This window comes from Vombatus ursinus, unplaced genomic scaffold (assembly GCF_900497805.2).
Source record: "Vombatus ursinus unplaced genomic scaffold, bare-nosed wombat genome assembly UNPS02014799.1, whole genome shotgun sequence".
Classification (NCBI taxonomy): Eukaryota; Metazoa; Chordata; class Mammalia; order Diprotodontia; family Vombatidae; genus Vombatus; species Vombatus ursinus.
In genome coordinates, this window is record NW_020954577.1 from 18,880,614 (window position 1) to 18,896,099 (window position 15,486).

Here is a 15,486-nt window from a genome sequence, read left to right on the forward strand (position 1 = left end):
GTTTGGTAGGAGGTCCAGAGATCTTGTCATCTGCCGGGACAGACTTCAAGAGTGGATAATCTTCTCCATGCCACCATGAGACATAGGAGGAGGATGTTATTGGGGAGAGGCATAATTGCCCATGAAGACGAAAGGTAAATTTAGCCTCCACAGTGACCTGTTTCTTATCCACCAAATTCACATGTTGTTTGAGAGCTGAGCAACATGATTTATTTTGAAATACTGACTGGCCAATGAAGCAAAACAAAGTTGTGGCCAATGAGACAGAAGCTCTGAGAAGAAAACTGAAAGTCCAGTATCAATTCTGTTCCCACACTTAGCCTAGAGCATTGTAGATGCTTAATAAATGCTTATTGACTTGACTTCTTTAATACCTCCACACGAGCACTTATCAAAGGTGGATCCCCTGACCTGATCACATAAATCTGACTAACATTCTCCAGAAAACTGTACAACATGTGACCAGCTATGGAAGCAGATCCCCTCAGTCTCCCCTTGGCGGTCTGTGAGCCTACCTATCCCATTGATAAGGAACTTACTGAGTGAGTGCTACAAGCCATTCTGGTACAACCCAGCAAGCACAAACAAATTAGCTCATTTGAAAGACACACACATGTTTTATTGAGCAAGAAACTAGCTCATTGGCAGATTTTATGGCAAGCAAGAGCACAAAGTAGTTTGCCTAATTCTATCAGGCTTCTTTTTTATTGCCCATCTTTTATAAGACACTTTAGAACAGTTCTTGGCCACCTGTCAATAGGGAAGTCTTTTAAGGCTCAAACTTTTATTGTTCTACCGTCCTTGACTTAAAGAGGGTAGTCTCAGAAAGTTTGAGTGTGATGTGAAAACAACCGACGTTAATGTTCAATCAGATTTTGCTGGAGGAAAGTAAAGGAAGAATATTAAATAATATGGCGAGGATATGCTTTTATATAAATACTGAGTAGAAATGACAATGGGTCCGTAGTTTTACCAGCCACACATTAGAAATCAGCACTTGGCTTGCTAGATGAACCATAATTAGAATGCCTTACTGTGCAAAACTAAATCCCTGGCAACAGTGAATCTTCCTGGAAATTATTTCTGGTTGGATTTTCATTGACTGAAACTTCCTAGGCCACGTAGGCTATACCCCATCAGAAGCACCGCTTTATCCCCCAATGGAAAACACATCTCTTCTTTTTGAGCTGGAAGAGCTCTCAGCATCAGAATTTAAAACCAGATCCTCAGACCAGAGATCTGGTCTTCATGTCATTGTCCTTCATTGTGTACTTCATGAACTTTCATTGTGCCTCTTGGATTGCACAAAATCTTTTGAGTAGTATGTCATATCCATATTTTGGGCTATCTCTTCCTAATACCTAGAGTTCTGTTTTCAGTTTTTCATGCCAGATTTTAGGAAGGATGTTGGCAAGTAGAGAAGCATTCAGAAGAGGGCAGCTATCTGATCCCTATCACCTGCATGAGCTTTGGCAAAATCGCTTAAGCTCTCTAAGCCTCAGTTTCCTCATCTGTGAAATGAGGGGCTCACACTACATGCCCCAAGACCCCTTCCACTCTAGATCTAGGATATGGTGAGGCATCAAGAACAAGTCAAAGTCTGGGGTCGGGGCAAGGGAGGTCAGTAGTCACATCATAGCTGTCTCCAAGAAGGCCACAGAAAATGACCAAAAGCAGTGATGAGAGACATTACAAAGAGAAAGATTTTGATTCCTTAAAAGGAAACTTGCGCATGGCAAGCCCTTCATTTCTGTTTAGTGAATTGAAATCCTCACAATTAAGAAGATCCCACAGGGAGATGGGCTGCCTCCCAGCCTCGTGCTTGTCCTCCCAGTAAAGGTCTGAGTGAAGATGCTGGAGATACAGGATTCTCAGCCACCAAAGACTTGGATGCCTCCAAAGTCCCTTCAAAAATGGAGATCTAATTACCATATGGAATGGAACCCAACCCCTCCACCTATCCCATAACTCTAGGTCATTGAGTTCCATCTTTATGGGACCATTCTCAAAGATGTCACAAATACAGAAAGCTCAGCACCACTTGTGCTGAGCAAGCTCCCAATCTGGTTAGAATATGCTCGTGTGACTTCAGTCAAGTCCATTTTAACCAATGGAAAATTGTCAAGTTATTCTTTAACGAGCAAGAAACAAACTTTGAGTGTGATATTTGATATGACCTGAAATGCTGTTGTCATATTTGAAAGTTTCAAATGAGAACTTCTGAATTGATCTGGTTCATCCACATAGGAGGCTGTTTCACATTTCCATTCCTAGCCTGCAGTTTCTGCTTCCCTTTGACATTGGTAGTGTTTGCCTTTGTTAGAACCTGGGAGCTAATTGGGATGACAGCTTTCAGCTGTCAGGACACTGCAGCCTCTCTGTTCAGTGTGTGATTATGTCAGGCTCCTAGGGGATCAGGGTGAGCAGCCCTTCATCCAGGGTCTGGGCAAAGATCTGATACTGTTAATTGGACACACATGGTAGGTGCCAGGTGCACTGAGGAGATAAGAAAGGAGTTATGGGCTGGGGGGTGAAGGAGCTGGTTTTATTCTCCTCCATGCTTTTATTGGCCCCATGCACCCATGGCTTTCTTTGGTGGTTTCATGATTTCATTCTTCCCCCTTAAACTCACTCAGCTGCCATTCTTAAATAGCTTTCCAGGCACCTTCTTGGGACTGCACCCTCTCTTGGGATATGGTATAAATATGCTCAGGATCAAAGATACTTAAATGTGATCATGGCATGCATGGAAGGAAGATTGGTTATAGGACACCAAAGTAATTCTATGGAAATAGAAACGCATCTGTATTTGGAGGAGGTATCCTCTTCTTCACCCCCTCAACGTTCTCCTTCAGCTCTCCTAATTCAAATCTGATCTACAAAAAGAAATCATGTCAGTTTGCCTTGCTTGAATCTAAGTCTGACAGTGGATGTTAGCAGCAAGTGTGTAATACCTAGGATATGAAGGATGCCCCCAAATGAACCAACCACAGGACTCCTGGAATAATATCATTAAGGGAATGCATTGAAGTGAGGCAAGGAAAGCCAGAGGGACTAAAGGATGTTACTAGACCCCACATTCACATCTAATTCTTCAGTTCAAATTACCAGGAATATTTGGTGTGGATCATAGTAGGAAATAGTCTGCCCTCCTGATGAGACTGACATTTGAAGTAGCTTATTCTTGTTCATTTTTTCCTGGTAGGTCATAGGATATCTGCTTTTGTAATATAACTTATGGGGATGTCATTGAGGTTGACTTTCCAATTTACAACTGGGGTCTGGCGTGGCTCCACCTGGTGGAGAAAAGCTGTCAAAAGTTTAGGGAGTATTTCAATTCCCCATGAACAAGAGGAGAACACGGCCCCCTCACTTCAACAGGTGTACCTCATTGAAAAATTGTGCCTTGGTATGCACTTGGCACAGCTGTTGGACAATGGACCTTTAATCAAATCAAAGAGAAAAGGGTATACAGTCCAGACATCTTTATTATTGAATATCAGAGATATACTTTCCTATGCTGGTATCTGAATAAATGAATGAATGATCCTTTATCTACCATAGCTTTCTCAAACTGTAATAAGTGTCCTCTTAATAATTCATTGGGTGAATCACGTTGAGAAATCAAATTATTTTAAATGTGGTCATTTCTGTTCAATTCAATTCAATGCCTACCATGCCTCTGATACTGTGCTAGGTAATAGATACACAGAATTGGAAGGGATCTCAACAGGCGTCTAGGACATATATAGCTAACACACCAGTGATACAAAGACAAAAGTAAAACTGCCCTTGCCTCCAAGGGGCTTTCATTTTACTGAAGGTAAATGCACACTGCAAAAGGAAATGTGGAAAATCTAGTAATAAGAATAAATAAATTCCTATAGGTGTGGGGAAACATAAAATAACTGGAGAGATAAAAAAGGCTTTATATGGAAGATGACCCAGAATCTGATGTCTTGTTGAGAGGAACTGGAGATTCCAGATGTGGACATAAAGAAGAAGATCCCTGCAGGTCTGGGAAGCAGCCGTGTGTGCAAAGGCTGGAGTTGTTCTGTGTAGGAAACAGCACCATTAACTTGTCTGAAACTAGACTATGTGAAGGAGAAGTCAAGAGCCATCATCTAGAAGAGGCTGGAGTCCAACTGTGGGGGCCTTAAAGTGCCAGACAGAAGTCTGTATTTGATCATAGGCACAAACAGGGAAGTGCAGAATGGGGAGGGACAGGGTCAGACCTGTGCCTCTGGGCTATCGGAACTTCTACTGAAAGGCTCTCTTTGGTCAATCAATGCCCTTGAATTATGGTGCTCATGTTCATATTTGTCCATACCATATTTTCTACAGACAAGATACACTTGTGAAACCAACCAGGACGCCAAGGGCACCAGCAGGTTGCCAAGTGGGGCCATGGCAGGTAAAATAAAGCCTGAGCTGAGAATTAGCTAATGTCAAGCATAAGCAGGGGGAGATGAGGAAGGAAAGATCTTAGCCAGAGCTGCATCTTGGTTCCTTCTTACAAACCATAGCAGGTCTTCAATTAAAAGGAAGTAAACAGGTTAGCCCCTCCCCAGATCTTTGTGAAGAGGCCGCTATGTTCAGAATTTTGTGCCAGATTTAGTGCAGAGATGAAGGAATGGGCTACTGTCCTCACAGGGTCAAAGTCTATTAATAAAGACAAAGCAAAAACACCAATCAGGGGAACCTTGGTGGCTTTGGAAAGACCCAAGGTTCTCTGGTCATGCTCAGAACCAGCAGCCAAGGAGAGGATCTGGCCCATAGTAATCACTTAATAACTACTTGTTGACCGAGTGAAGACCCGGGTTCAAATCTCAGCTCTTCTGTTTTTCAGCTATGTCACCCTGACCCAATCACGTCCCTTCTCGCCTTGTTGGTGAAATGAAGTGACTTGATGAGATCATCTCTAAGGCCCTCCTATCAGCTCATAAATGGCCGAGTCCAGTTATCAGAGACTGCCCAGCCTTCTCATGGTAGAATGAAGTGGAAGGCTGGAAACCCCTCCAGTAGAAGGAGCTCTTGTCCAAGTGGAACCTGGCATTGACCTTCAGCCTCCCTCCACGTCGTCTGCTCTCTCTTGAATGTGCTCAGTGGGTGTGTGTTGACTGGATAAGTGACTGATCCACTGAGGACGGATTGCCTGGGTCAAGTTTCTGACCACAAATTGGAAATGCCAAAATATGGAAATACCTCATATATGTATGTACATATATGTGTGTGGGTTCCTGCATATGCACGTGTGTGCATGTGTGTGCACAGGTGTGTGTCTGAGTTAGTGAATACCTGCACATGGGCCTTACAGGAGCATCTGAGTCTCTGTGTCTTTCTTTTCTTGTGATCAATGTACAGCTTTGAACTATCTTGATTCCCCCTTTTTTAAACTGGGCTATTGCCATCTGCTAATGAAAATAGAGTAACATTCCTTCTATGGAGCAATTCTGCTTCTTTATCTGTCGGCTCAGACAAAGCTTCAGACACCTCAGGTAAAAGCACGGTGTGAGTTGTAAAAACAATCAATGCAGACTGGGTAATTTGCAAGGCTGTTGAGTAAATTCAAGTTTCTTTTGAAGTGGCTGAGGGCTAGGGCATTAATCGAATAGAAGAAGCATTCATTAAGTGCTATGTGCGAAGGACACATAGAGATATGAAGACACAAATGAAACAGTGTCCACTCTCAAGTAGGTGCAGGGATGGCCAATAAATCTGATATGTGCGTGAAGAAACCCAAAGCCTTTTCAAAGGTAGGCAGAGATAACCAGTGTGGGGTGGGGGCTGGGGGCAAGAATTAGGCAGTAGCATCCTCTGCAGAAGGAGGCACCTTTCCTGGGGTACGTTCTAAAGGTAGCTTGGGATTCTGTGAAGCAGAGATGAGGACAAACATTCTAGGCACCCTGGGCAGAGTCACCAATGTGGACAAGGGCACACCAAGGCCAGAGTACGTCCAGCAGTCCAATTAAGCCTGGAAAAGTAGGCAGGAACAGACTATGAACAGCTTTCAGAGGCAGGCTGGGGTTTGGCATTTTATCCTCAAGGCATCAGGGAGCCATGGGACGGTTTCATTCGGGGGAGAACACAATCAGAAAACACAGTCAGACCTGTCATGAATGTTTTTGAATCCATCAGTGGACCAAGCTTTGACTCAGGTACCCTTCACAGCTCAGGCCTGGAATCTTCTCTGACGAATGAAGGAAAAACTGGCCAATGTTTCTGAACCCAAAACCAGGACTTCGTACCAGGAATGTGTGTTGGCTTAAGATTCAAGACTGACCATCAGGCCGTCACACTGGATAGTTACCCTTTGTGCCTGATACAAAGGTCCTACCACAGGAGGCTGCTTCTTCCTTGCTTTACATGACTGTCTTTGGCCTATGGAGACCAGGGTCAGGGGCTGGGGGCCTCACCTGGCACCAATTCCTCTCATTTTCCTGTGACCAGCTCAACACTTCCTTGTGGGTGAGAGAGCCCAACTGAATATGCCCCAGAATCCATGTTATGAGTTCTCAAAGGGCAGCTAGGGAGTGGGGTTTATGATAGATTTAAAAAAAAAATTTCTTCAAAGACCTTTATCCCATCCAAGGACCAGTAGAAGTCTGAGGGTAGAAGGAACTTTCTGGCACTTATCAGAGAAAAAGGCCGCTGCCATATGTATTCTGCTGTATGGCTAGCTAACTAGCTGTCGAAGCTTTGGCCAGGCTTTTAGTCTTCCCAGCCCTCATCTGTACTTGTCTTAAGCTACTTAAGGATACAAACTGTGCCCCTCATCTCGGTACCCCCTGTAGAAACCACCACATATGGGGTCATGGAAACAGTCTTGAACCTGGGGTCGGGAGAGGTGTATATCTTGGATCTTGAGCTGGAAGTCATCACATCCAGGCCCCTTGGTTTATAGAAGAGGAAACTGAGGCCCAGATTGCTCATGTTACTTTGACCCAAATCCTAGGTGACTGAGACAGAGCCTCTGTCATCCCAGCAAGTGTAGGCTGATGGGCAGGCTGGTGGACTTCCTCCCTCCAGTCCTTGCTGGCTGTTAGGCCAAGGGCAATCAATCAGTGAATCATATTTGTCCAGATTCAGCTGTGTGCTTGAACAAGAAAGAGTTCCTGGCCTCATGGAGCTTCCTACATTGATGCATGGCACTATATACAACATATATATGCAGTGTAAATATGAGGTAATTTCATGGCATGAGGGGAAGGAATGCATGGCCAGCTGGGAGGATAAGAAATAGCCTCAGGAAAAAGAGGGCATATTCAGAGCTCGGCTCTGAGGGAAGAGAGGGATTCTGGGATAGCTTAGGCATGGCAGAGAGCCTGTGGAAAGGCAGGGAGATGGCAAGTAGAATCTTGTGTGGGAGGAACAGCTCAAAGGACAATCTGACTGGCCGTGGAGTGCATTAAAGGGAGTGATAGGTCATAGTTCATGAAAGGCTTGCCAAATAGAGGAGTTTGCATTTGATCTTAAGGGTAATAGGGGGCTACTGAGCTTCCTAAGCATGAAAGTGAAATTGTCAGGTAACTGAGCCTCAGTCTCCATATCTGCGCAATGGGGGCTATAATGCATCAGGCACTCAGCACACCAGGTACTTGTGAGGACAACATGACATAATGTATGAAGAATAATTTGTGCCATAGTCTTCACAAAACACCTCTAGACCCCAATGTTGCCTCTTCTTGTTACATGTTATTAGTAACTCAGTAATTCATTGTCAAATTGAAGCGAATTAGGACAAAGCTGCTCCCCGGAAAAATTCCATCCATCCTTTAGTTAAATGTTCCCATTCCCGCATACCCTGCACTTCATTAGTGGCTGATCCACAGAGAGGGTTTGGGGAGGATTGTTAGGTAATATTGCATGCAGAATGTGCAGAATTATGTGAACCATTATCAAGCCCTGGTTAATACCGGGTAAACACTTTAATTTTTGGCATCATCTACAAGACATGACTGTTCTTCCCCAAAGTCTTAATTGCACAAAAAATAAATGAATAAATAAAAGTAATGTGCTAAAAGAAATTAACTGCCCAGAAGAGGAACATGCCTGAAGGAGCTGAGGGGCTCACCAGGGGCCATTATCTCTGCCAATGCCTGAAATGGACTTGGTGGGTGGAAGCCAGAAGTGATAGATTTTCAATGTGACTAATCTCTAATGCCCTTTATGAGCAAAGATCTTGTAATTACCCCACATAAAAATAGGAGAATAAAGGCAAATGCATTTATAATCACAAAAGGACAAGAGAAAATGTAGCATCTTCACTGCACATGCCATCTCCCTAATGCCCTAATCCATGCATAATAGATAGCTATCCAGACGGTCCCATCACAGGGTGTCCCATACAGGGGAAGACTTACTCTTCAGCCACTTGGCAATAGCTCTCTGAACTTTGTCAGGGCCCAGTGAAAAAGAGAGAGTTTCTGCTAAACTGTATCCTATTTTACAGGTCCCTGGGGCCGATGCATGGGAGACGAATGTGGTCCAGGTGGCATTCAGACCAGAGCAGTCTGGTGTGCTCATGCAGAAGGCTGGACAACACTGCACACAAACTGCAAGCAGGCTGAGAAGCCAGACACCCAGCAAGACTGTTTCAAAGTCTGTGACTGGCACAAAGAGCTGTATGACTGGCACCTGGGCAGCTGGAACCAGTGCCAGCCTGTCATGTCCAAGAGTTTGGTGAAGCCAGCAGAATGCACCAAGGGTGAGGAGGGCATCCAGACCAGAGAGATCGCCTGTGTTCAGAAAGCCAACAGCATCAGTGCTGATGACAGCATCTGTGAGTACTTTGAGCCCAAGCCCCTCTTGGAGCAAGCCTGCCTCATCCCTTGCCCACAGGACTGCATTGTGTCTGACTTCTCCCCTTGGTCTGAGTGCTCCAAGACATGTGGGAGTGGGTTGCAGCACCGGACACGGCATGTTGTGGCCCCCCCACAGTATGGCGGCTCTGCCTGCCCCAACCTGACTGAGTTCCAAATCTGCCAGTCCAGTCCATGTGAGGCAGAGGAGAGCCTTTACAGCCTGAATGTGGGGCCCTGGAGCACCTGCTCCATGCCTCACACAAGGCAGATAAGGCAGGCGAGGAGGCGAGGGAAGAACAAAGACCGAGAGAAGGACAGAGAGAAAGTAAAGGATCCCGAAGCCCGGGAGCTCATCAAGAAGAAGAGGAACCGAAATAGGCAGAACAGGCAGGAGAACAAGCACTGGGACATCCAGATTGGCTATCAGACTCGGGACGTTGTGTGCACACACAAGAACAGCACAACTGTGGCTTTCAGGTAATGTCTTTGTTAATCTACCCACTGTATAAGTCTGATGGGCAGGCCAGTTAGAGTCCAGGTCTGACCTACAGGAAACAGCTACAAGAGGAAGACTTTTTGTGACCAGGTCAAAAACATTTATTGAAGGACCCACTGGTCGGGTGAAATGAACAGTCAATCCTGAGATAGGTTCAGAGCCTCTGCATCAGCATCAGCAGAGTTAGCCCTGAGCCTCAGATTCCAATATTCTGGGGTATGCTGTGGGTCCCACTGATCTCAATTGTGAGGGAGAGCTAACCAGCCACTGACGCGTGCCAAGCTGGCCTTCTCTTTATTCTCTATCTCCCTCATTGTCCCAGTAGGGTATAGGCCAGTCAGGTCCCTGGTCACCAGGGTTGTAGGTTTAGTCTCCTATGACCCCAGACTAAGTCTAGCACTTCTTCTGCTCTCTTCATATTAAGTCCATGTCCAGCACAGACAGCAATTCCTCAATAAGGAAAATGGGGTTTCTCCCCTTCTGTTCTGGAGAGATTTGTTTGTTCAACAAACAAATTTTGCTTTGACTAAGTAACAAGACGTGAGGTCCATTTAGGGAAGAGAAGCCCTGTATGTCCTACCTTCCATCATCCCAAGCAGGAGCTGTCCTGGTGTGGGTGCTGATAAACCTTTCCGCATTTTGAGTGTGTGGCAGATCTCTCCCAAGGTGGACTCGTGCAGAATCTCTTCAGGGAGGAAGAGGGGGCAGAACAAGTAACCTTATGTCTAGGAGAGGGGGAACTAGAGAGAGCCGCTTCCTGAGGAGCAAGGATTTTGATAAAAGAAAAAAATCAGATGCAAAGTTATGAGCATGTAACTATCCCACAGACATTCAGTGGCCTGCACCACAAATGTTGGTCTCTACTACCCACAGCTTACTGTCTGTACCACAATTATCCAGCTTCCAAGTATATGATGCTGGGCACCCAGAGTGAGCAGACTCTTGTCGTCAAATGATCAGGGGCTGAGTTTGCCTTCTCTGGTCTGGGTCTTTTTAAGAGACATGCTGGGACACTGGAGAGAGTAGTGAATTTGAAGTAAGAGGACCTGAGTTCATATCCTGATTCTGGCACTTACTATCTGGGTGCCCTTGGACAAGCCCTTGGCAACAATAGCCAGCATTTATGTAGTGTTTTGTTGTTCAGTTGCATCCAGCTCTTTGTGACCCCTTTTGGGGTTTTCTTGGCAGAGATAACTAGAATGGTTTGCCATTTCCTTCTCCAGCTCATTTTACAGATGAGGAAACTGAGGCAAACAGGGTTAAGTGAAGTTAATAAATATTTGAAGTCATATTTGAGCACAGGTCTTCCTGAATCCAGGTCCAATACTGTATCCACAGCATCACCTAGCTGCTTCTCACATAACCTCTTTATGCCTCAGTTTCCTCATCGGTAAAGTGAAGTGTCTGGACCAGAAGACCTCTAAGGATTTTTCTAGTTCCAAGCTGATGATGTTATAAACATGAGTGCTTTTTGTGTTCAGTCATGCTCATTTGGGCACACCTGGATTAGCTACTCTACAGCTGAATTTGCATGAACCTCTCCTTGCCCAATCTGAGGTGCTGGGGAGTTCTGAAGAAAGGAGCTCCACAGGTTTACAGCTTGGGCCCCTTCAGAGGAGGGAAGCGTTCTTGGGATCTGCTGAAACCCCTTTAGTGCTCGAACATAAGACAAAAAAGCTCATCTCGTGGAGTTAACGTACCGAGGCCCACAAGTGAGCTGTGCAAGGGGCTCGTGCTTTCCAAATTACCCTATAAACAGAGTTTGCTCTAAATTCAAGCCTAGGGAGATATCAAAGGAGAAATTTCTTACTGATTTTATTGAATGAAATAACCAGCTCTGAAGGAGGAAAGGGTAGCTTCAGGAATACACATTAACCCTTTCCAGCCCAGCTCCCACCTACCTTTCCCGACTTGAGGACATGTCACTTCCCATCACGCGTTCCATATTGCAGCCCAAGTGGCAACATTGCATCATCTCTCACCTCCATGCCGTTGCCCAGGCTGTCTGCCATGCCTGTGAAGCCCTTCTTAGGGCACTCAGTGAGAGATTTAATACAGCCTCCCGGGTATGTCTAGAGCAATTGTTCTCAGGTTTCCTTCTGACCTTCCCTCTTTTGCACAGTCCGCTTCTGCTCAAGCAGAATGTAAAACAAACTGGCTTGTCTATCTGGAGACAGAATCCCTTATAGAAACACTGACAGCAAATAAACAAAGCTTAACTAGAGTGGGGAACTCCCAAACTGGGTATTGCCAATTATCTAGACAGTGATGAGGAAGGGGAGGAAAAGGGGAAAGGGTCTGACTTCCCCATGTCCCCCAGTGCAGCAGCAAGTAGATCCAGACGTGGGGAAGGTTCTGGGCAGGCAGATCACTCCTTACATGGGCCAAGGAGCCAGCCAGGCTAGAGCTGCTCATTACTGTGTCCATTGGCCATCAGTGCCTCACAAGCGCACCTCTCTCTGGCTACCTTCTGCTCTGGCTGGAGAGCAACAATCCGTAAGCTCCTCAGATCCTATGAGGCTGCTGTCTCCTATGATCATTCGATGCCTCTGTCCAGCCTGGAAAACCTCACCTCCCTTCAGCCCCTTTCCCAAGAGGAGGCTGCATCTGAAATGTAATCTTTCCTTTCCTATGAAAATGATTTTCTTCCTTTCAAATACAGGTTAAGGGTTATCTCCTGTGTGAAGCCTTCCCTAAACTCTCTAGTTGTTACTGATTTCTCACCTTCTCAAAAAATCTCATGTTTACTCCTCATATCTATTTACATGATAGGAAGTGTGATGGAATGGATAGAAAGCCAACATCAGAGTCAGGAACTTAGAAACAGGAAGACCCAGGTTCAGATATTGCCCAGGGTCATACAAGCCAATGAATCTGGGTTCAGGGCTTACTTCTCATCCTCACTAGCTCTGTGACCCTGGACAAGTCACTTAACTTAGTTATCTAAACAACATTCTGAGATTATACAAACTACAGAGAAGAGACAATATCTGTATTGTAAAAGGAGTTTTCTCCCCATGGGGTTTCCTAGACCAGTGACATCACAGGGTACATCCCTGTCCCAGTCAGGGTTCAGGCTGCAATCATCAGTAGGATGTAAGCTCATGGGGGATGGGGAAAGTGGCAAGGACTCAGTTTCCCTTTTGATCCTACCTCTGTATAGTTTAACAAGGCGCCTGGCACATGAGGTGTGGGAGGGTGCTAAATAAATACTTGGTGAATCTAGAAGGACACTACTTTAGTATAGGTCACAGATTCAGAAACTAAGGGTGAACAAATGAGATTTTCTGAGTCTTGGTCACTGGGTCACACTTCTCCTATTACAAACATAGTAAGCCCACTTTCTGTCCAAACATTTTTAGCTCTCCCCTCTCAGTGACTGAGGAAGCAGTGCTCCTTCTTGTCAAAACCAGCTCCCCACTATTTGTGTCCTTGATTCCATTCCACCTGAAAGAGTCACTAGCTGTGTGATCGTGGGCAAATCTCTTAACATCGCTATGCCTCAGTTTCCTTGTCTGTAAAATGAGGGGTCTAAACTCATTGGCCTTTAAGGTCCCTTCCAGCTCCAAGTCTATGAAGGACTCCTTCATCACCACCTCATGCTTAAGAAAACAAACCTTCCTTGCCCCCATCGCCATTCAGTATCTCTCCTTCCTTTGGCTGACAATCTCCTCAAAAGAGAGATTCCTACTGGCTAACTCGCTAACCCTTCGGGCCCTTATTATCAGGCCTCCGACTCCTCCAATCTGTGCAAATCTCTTGCTCAGAGCTCACCAAGGGCCCCTTGATTACTACATTGCTTCGTTACCACTTTTCAGCCCCCTTCCTTACTCATTCACAGGATTTCAGGATGTCAGTCACGTAGTACTTTCTTGCTCAGTTTCTGTGGCATTGCTAACTCTTCATTCTTCTTCCCTGGTTGCTCCTTCACTGGCAGATCATAATCTGCCCACCTGCTCAAGGACAGCATCCTCAAGGCTCTGTCCTTGGGGCTCTCCTCTCAGTTGGTTATGCATCTACTTCCATGGCTCCGATGTCAAACTCTGGGCAATGCAAAACCATCTCTGCAACCCTGCTCTCCCTACAGAACTCCAGTCACCTGTGCCAGTTGTCTGTCAGACATCTTGATCTGGACACCCCGTTGCTGCCTCAAGAACAACATACGAGTTAGTCTGGTGATATAGTGCATAGAGTGCTTAGATACTTCCTTAAATAGTTACTAGCTGTGCTACCCTGGGCAAGCCACTTAATTCTCTGACTTCAGTTTCCTCATTGGTTATCAACTGGGAGATTGGATACAATGGCCTCTAACGCACTTTCCTGCTCTAAATCTGTGATCCTTTGTCCATTATCTCCCACTTCTCATCCCAATTGACCTCTTTCTGCATATGGCACCCCCATGTTCACCAACACAGAGGTATGAAACCTCAGTGTCACTGAAGATTTGTCCCTCTCCTTCAGCCTTCACATTCAATCAGTTTTGAAGTCTTGTTGATTCTGTCCCCACAGCCATCCTCATCCTACCTCTCAGAATCCTTATCTGCCTTCACGGATCTGCTTTGATGCCACCTCCTCCATGAAGCCTCCCCTGATGGCTTCTTCTGAAAGTGGTCTGTCTCTCTCTCCTCAAATGTTCTCAGAACACTTGGTCGGCATCTCTTTGCCTTAGCCCCTATCATGCACCTACTGCTTACAATGCATTTACCTGGGCCCAACTTGTGTCCCCCCAGAGCCCGGGGGCTCTTTGACGGACATGCTGTTTTTCATCTTTGTCTCCCCAGCCCCCAGGACAGGGCCTGACACACAGTAGTCACTAAAAACATGGCTTTTTTCATAGTCATCTCTTATCCCATGAATAATCTCCTTCACACCATGGCTCTGTTCTAGAGAATGGTTCTTAAAGCATTTGCAGTGTGAGATTTTTTCTTTGTGATTTTCTTCTTTCCTTTCTTTTTTTCTCTTTCCTTCCTTCCTCCCCCTCCCTTCTTTATTTTTCTTTCCTTCTTTTCTTTCTCCCTTCCTTCTTTTCTTTCTTTCCATTCTCTTTCTCTCTTTCCTTCCTTCTTCTTTTTTTTCCATTTCTCCCTTTTTCTCTTTCTCTTTCCTTTCTCCTCCCCTCTCTCCCTCCTTCCCTCCTTTCTTTCCTTCCTTCCCTCTTTTCCTCTCCTCCTTATTTTCTCTTTCCTTCTTGCTTTTTAAAGATTTAGCCAGTATGCTCTGTTCCTTCCCTGCTCCCACAGGACACAATTTCTCCTCTTTGCTTCGCCTCTGTGCTCCATGGCTGCTCCATTTCTTGCCATTTTTATCCTGCTTCCTGCAGAGTGGAGAGGATTTCTAGGCTATCTTCACAGGAAGTCTGTCTCCCTCTCTCTCCCTGACTATCCTCGTTCCCAGGACAAGCTTCCGGGGATCTCCTCCCCACTCAGAACAACAGGTGATTGCACATTATGCCAGCCTTTGCTTGTGTCACTACAGTCTACCACCCCCCTGCTGCTGCCTGTGGGTGAGCACACTGCAGCCGCCAGCCTTGGCTTGGCCCATTTCATGGAACTTTTACTGTCCAATTAAAATGTGTAATTAGAAGAGTTTAGTTGTCCTAAGTTAACTGATGTATTAAATATCCCACAGATCATTTGGCACAGGCACCTTCCAACCCCCAGGAGCTGCAATCCTGTTGTGGTAGGAGCCATGTTCTTCATCCTTGTGACACATGTACTCAAACACATACACATGTATGTACACAGACATGTTTCCCATAATGCCTTTATCTATTTAAGAGCACATTTCAAAATGCAGGTCTTTCTTTGTCCATGAGCGAAAAACAGCCCCATTTGTGGACTTCAGAAACACAAGGGAATATTGGCCCAATTTTATGCATTAAAATGATGATTATGTCTATTAGGTTTTTTCACTTAATATATTGAAAGTCTCCTTCATGAAGTCAAAGGGTTGGACGTAGATGCAGGTCAGAAGAGGGAGAGCAGCCCTCAATAAGGGGTCTCTCTCAATCAATGGCACTTTACTTATGTTAATTCTTACTTAATAACTTACTTACTGATGTGTAAAATAGAGAAATAAGAAAGAGAGAAAGAAAAAAGGAAGGAATGTAGGAAGGAGAGCAAGAAAGAAAGAATGAAAGAAAAAATAAAGGAAAGAAGGGAGATAAAGGAAGAAAGGAAGAAAAGA

At 45.2% G+C, this 15,486-nt stretch overlaps 1 protein-coding gene across 1 annotated transcript in view; it reads left to right on the forward strand.

The window, feature by feature from the left end:
• The window catches only part of THSD7A (thrombospondin type 1 domain containing 7A), a 331,233-nt gene that overhangs the window by 128,146 nt on the left and 187,601 nt on the right, over positions 1 to 15,486 (forward strand). The window contains exon 2 of the mRNA XM_027872006.1: positions 8,453 to 9,281. Coding sequence (XP_027727807.1) covers positions 8,453 to 9,281 — 829 coding nt within the window. The remainder of the gene's footprint in view (positions 1 to 8,452; positions 9,282 to 15,486) is intronic.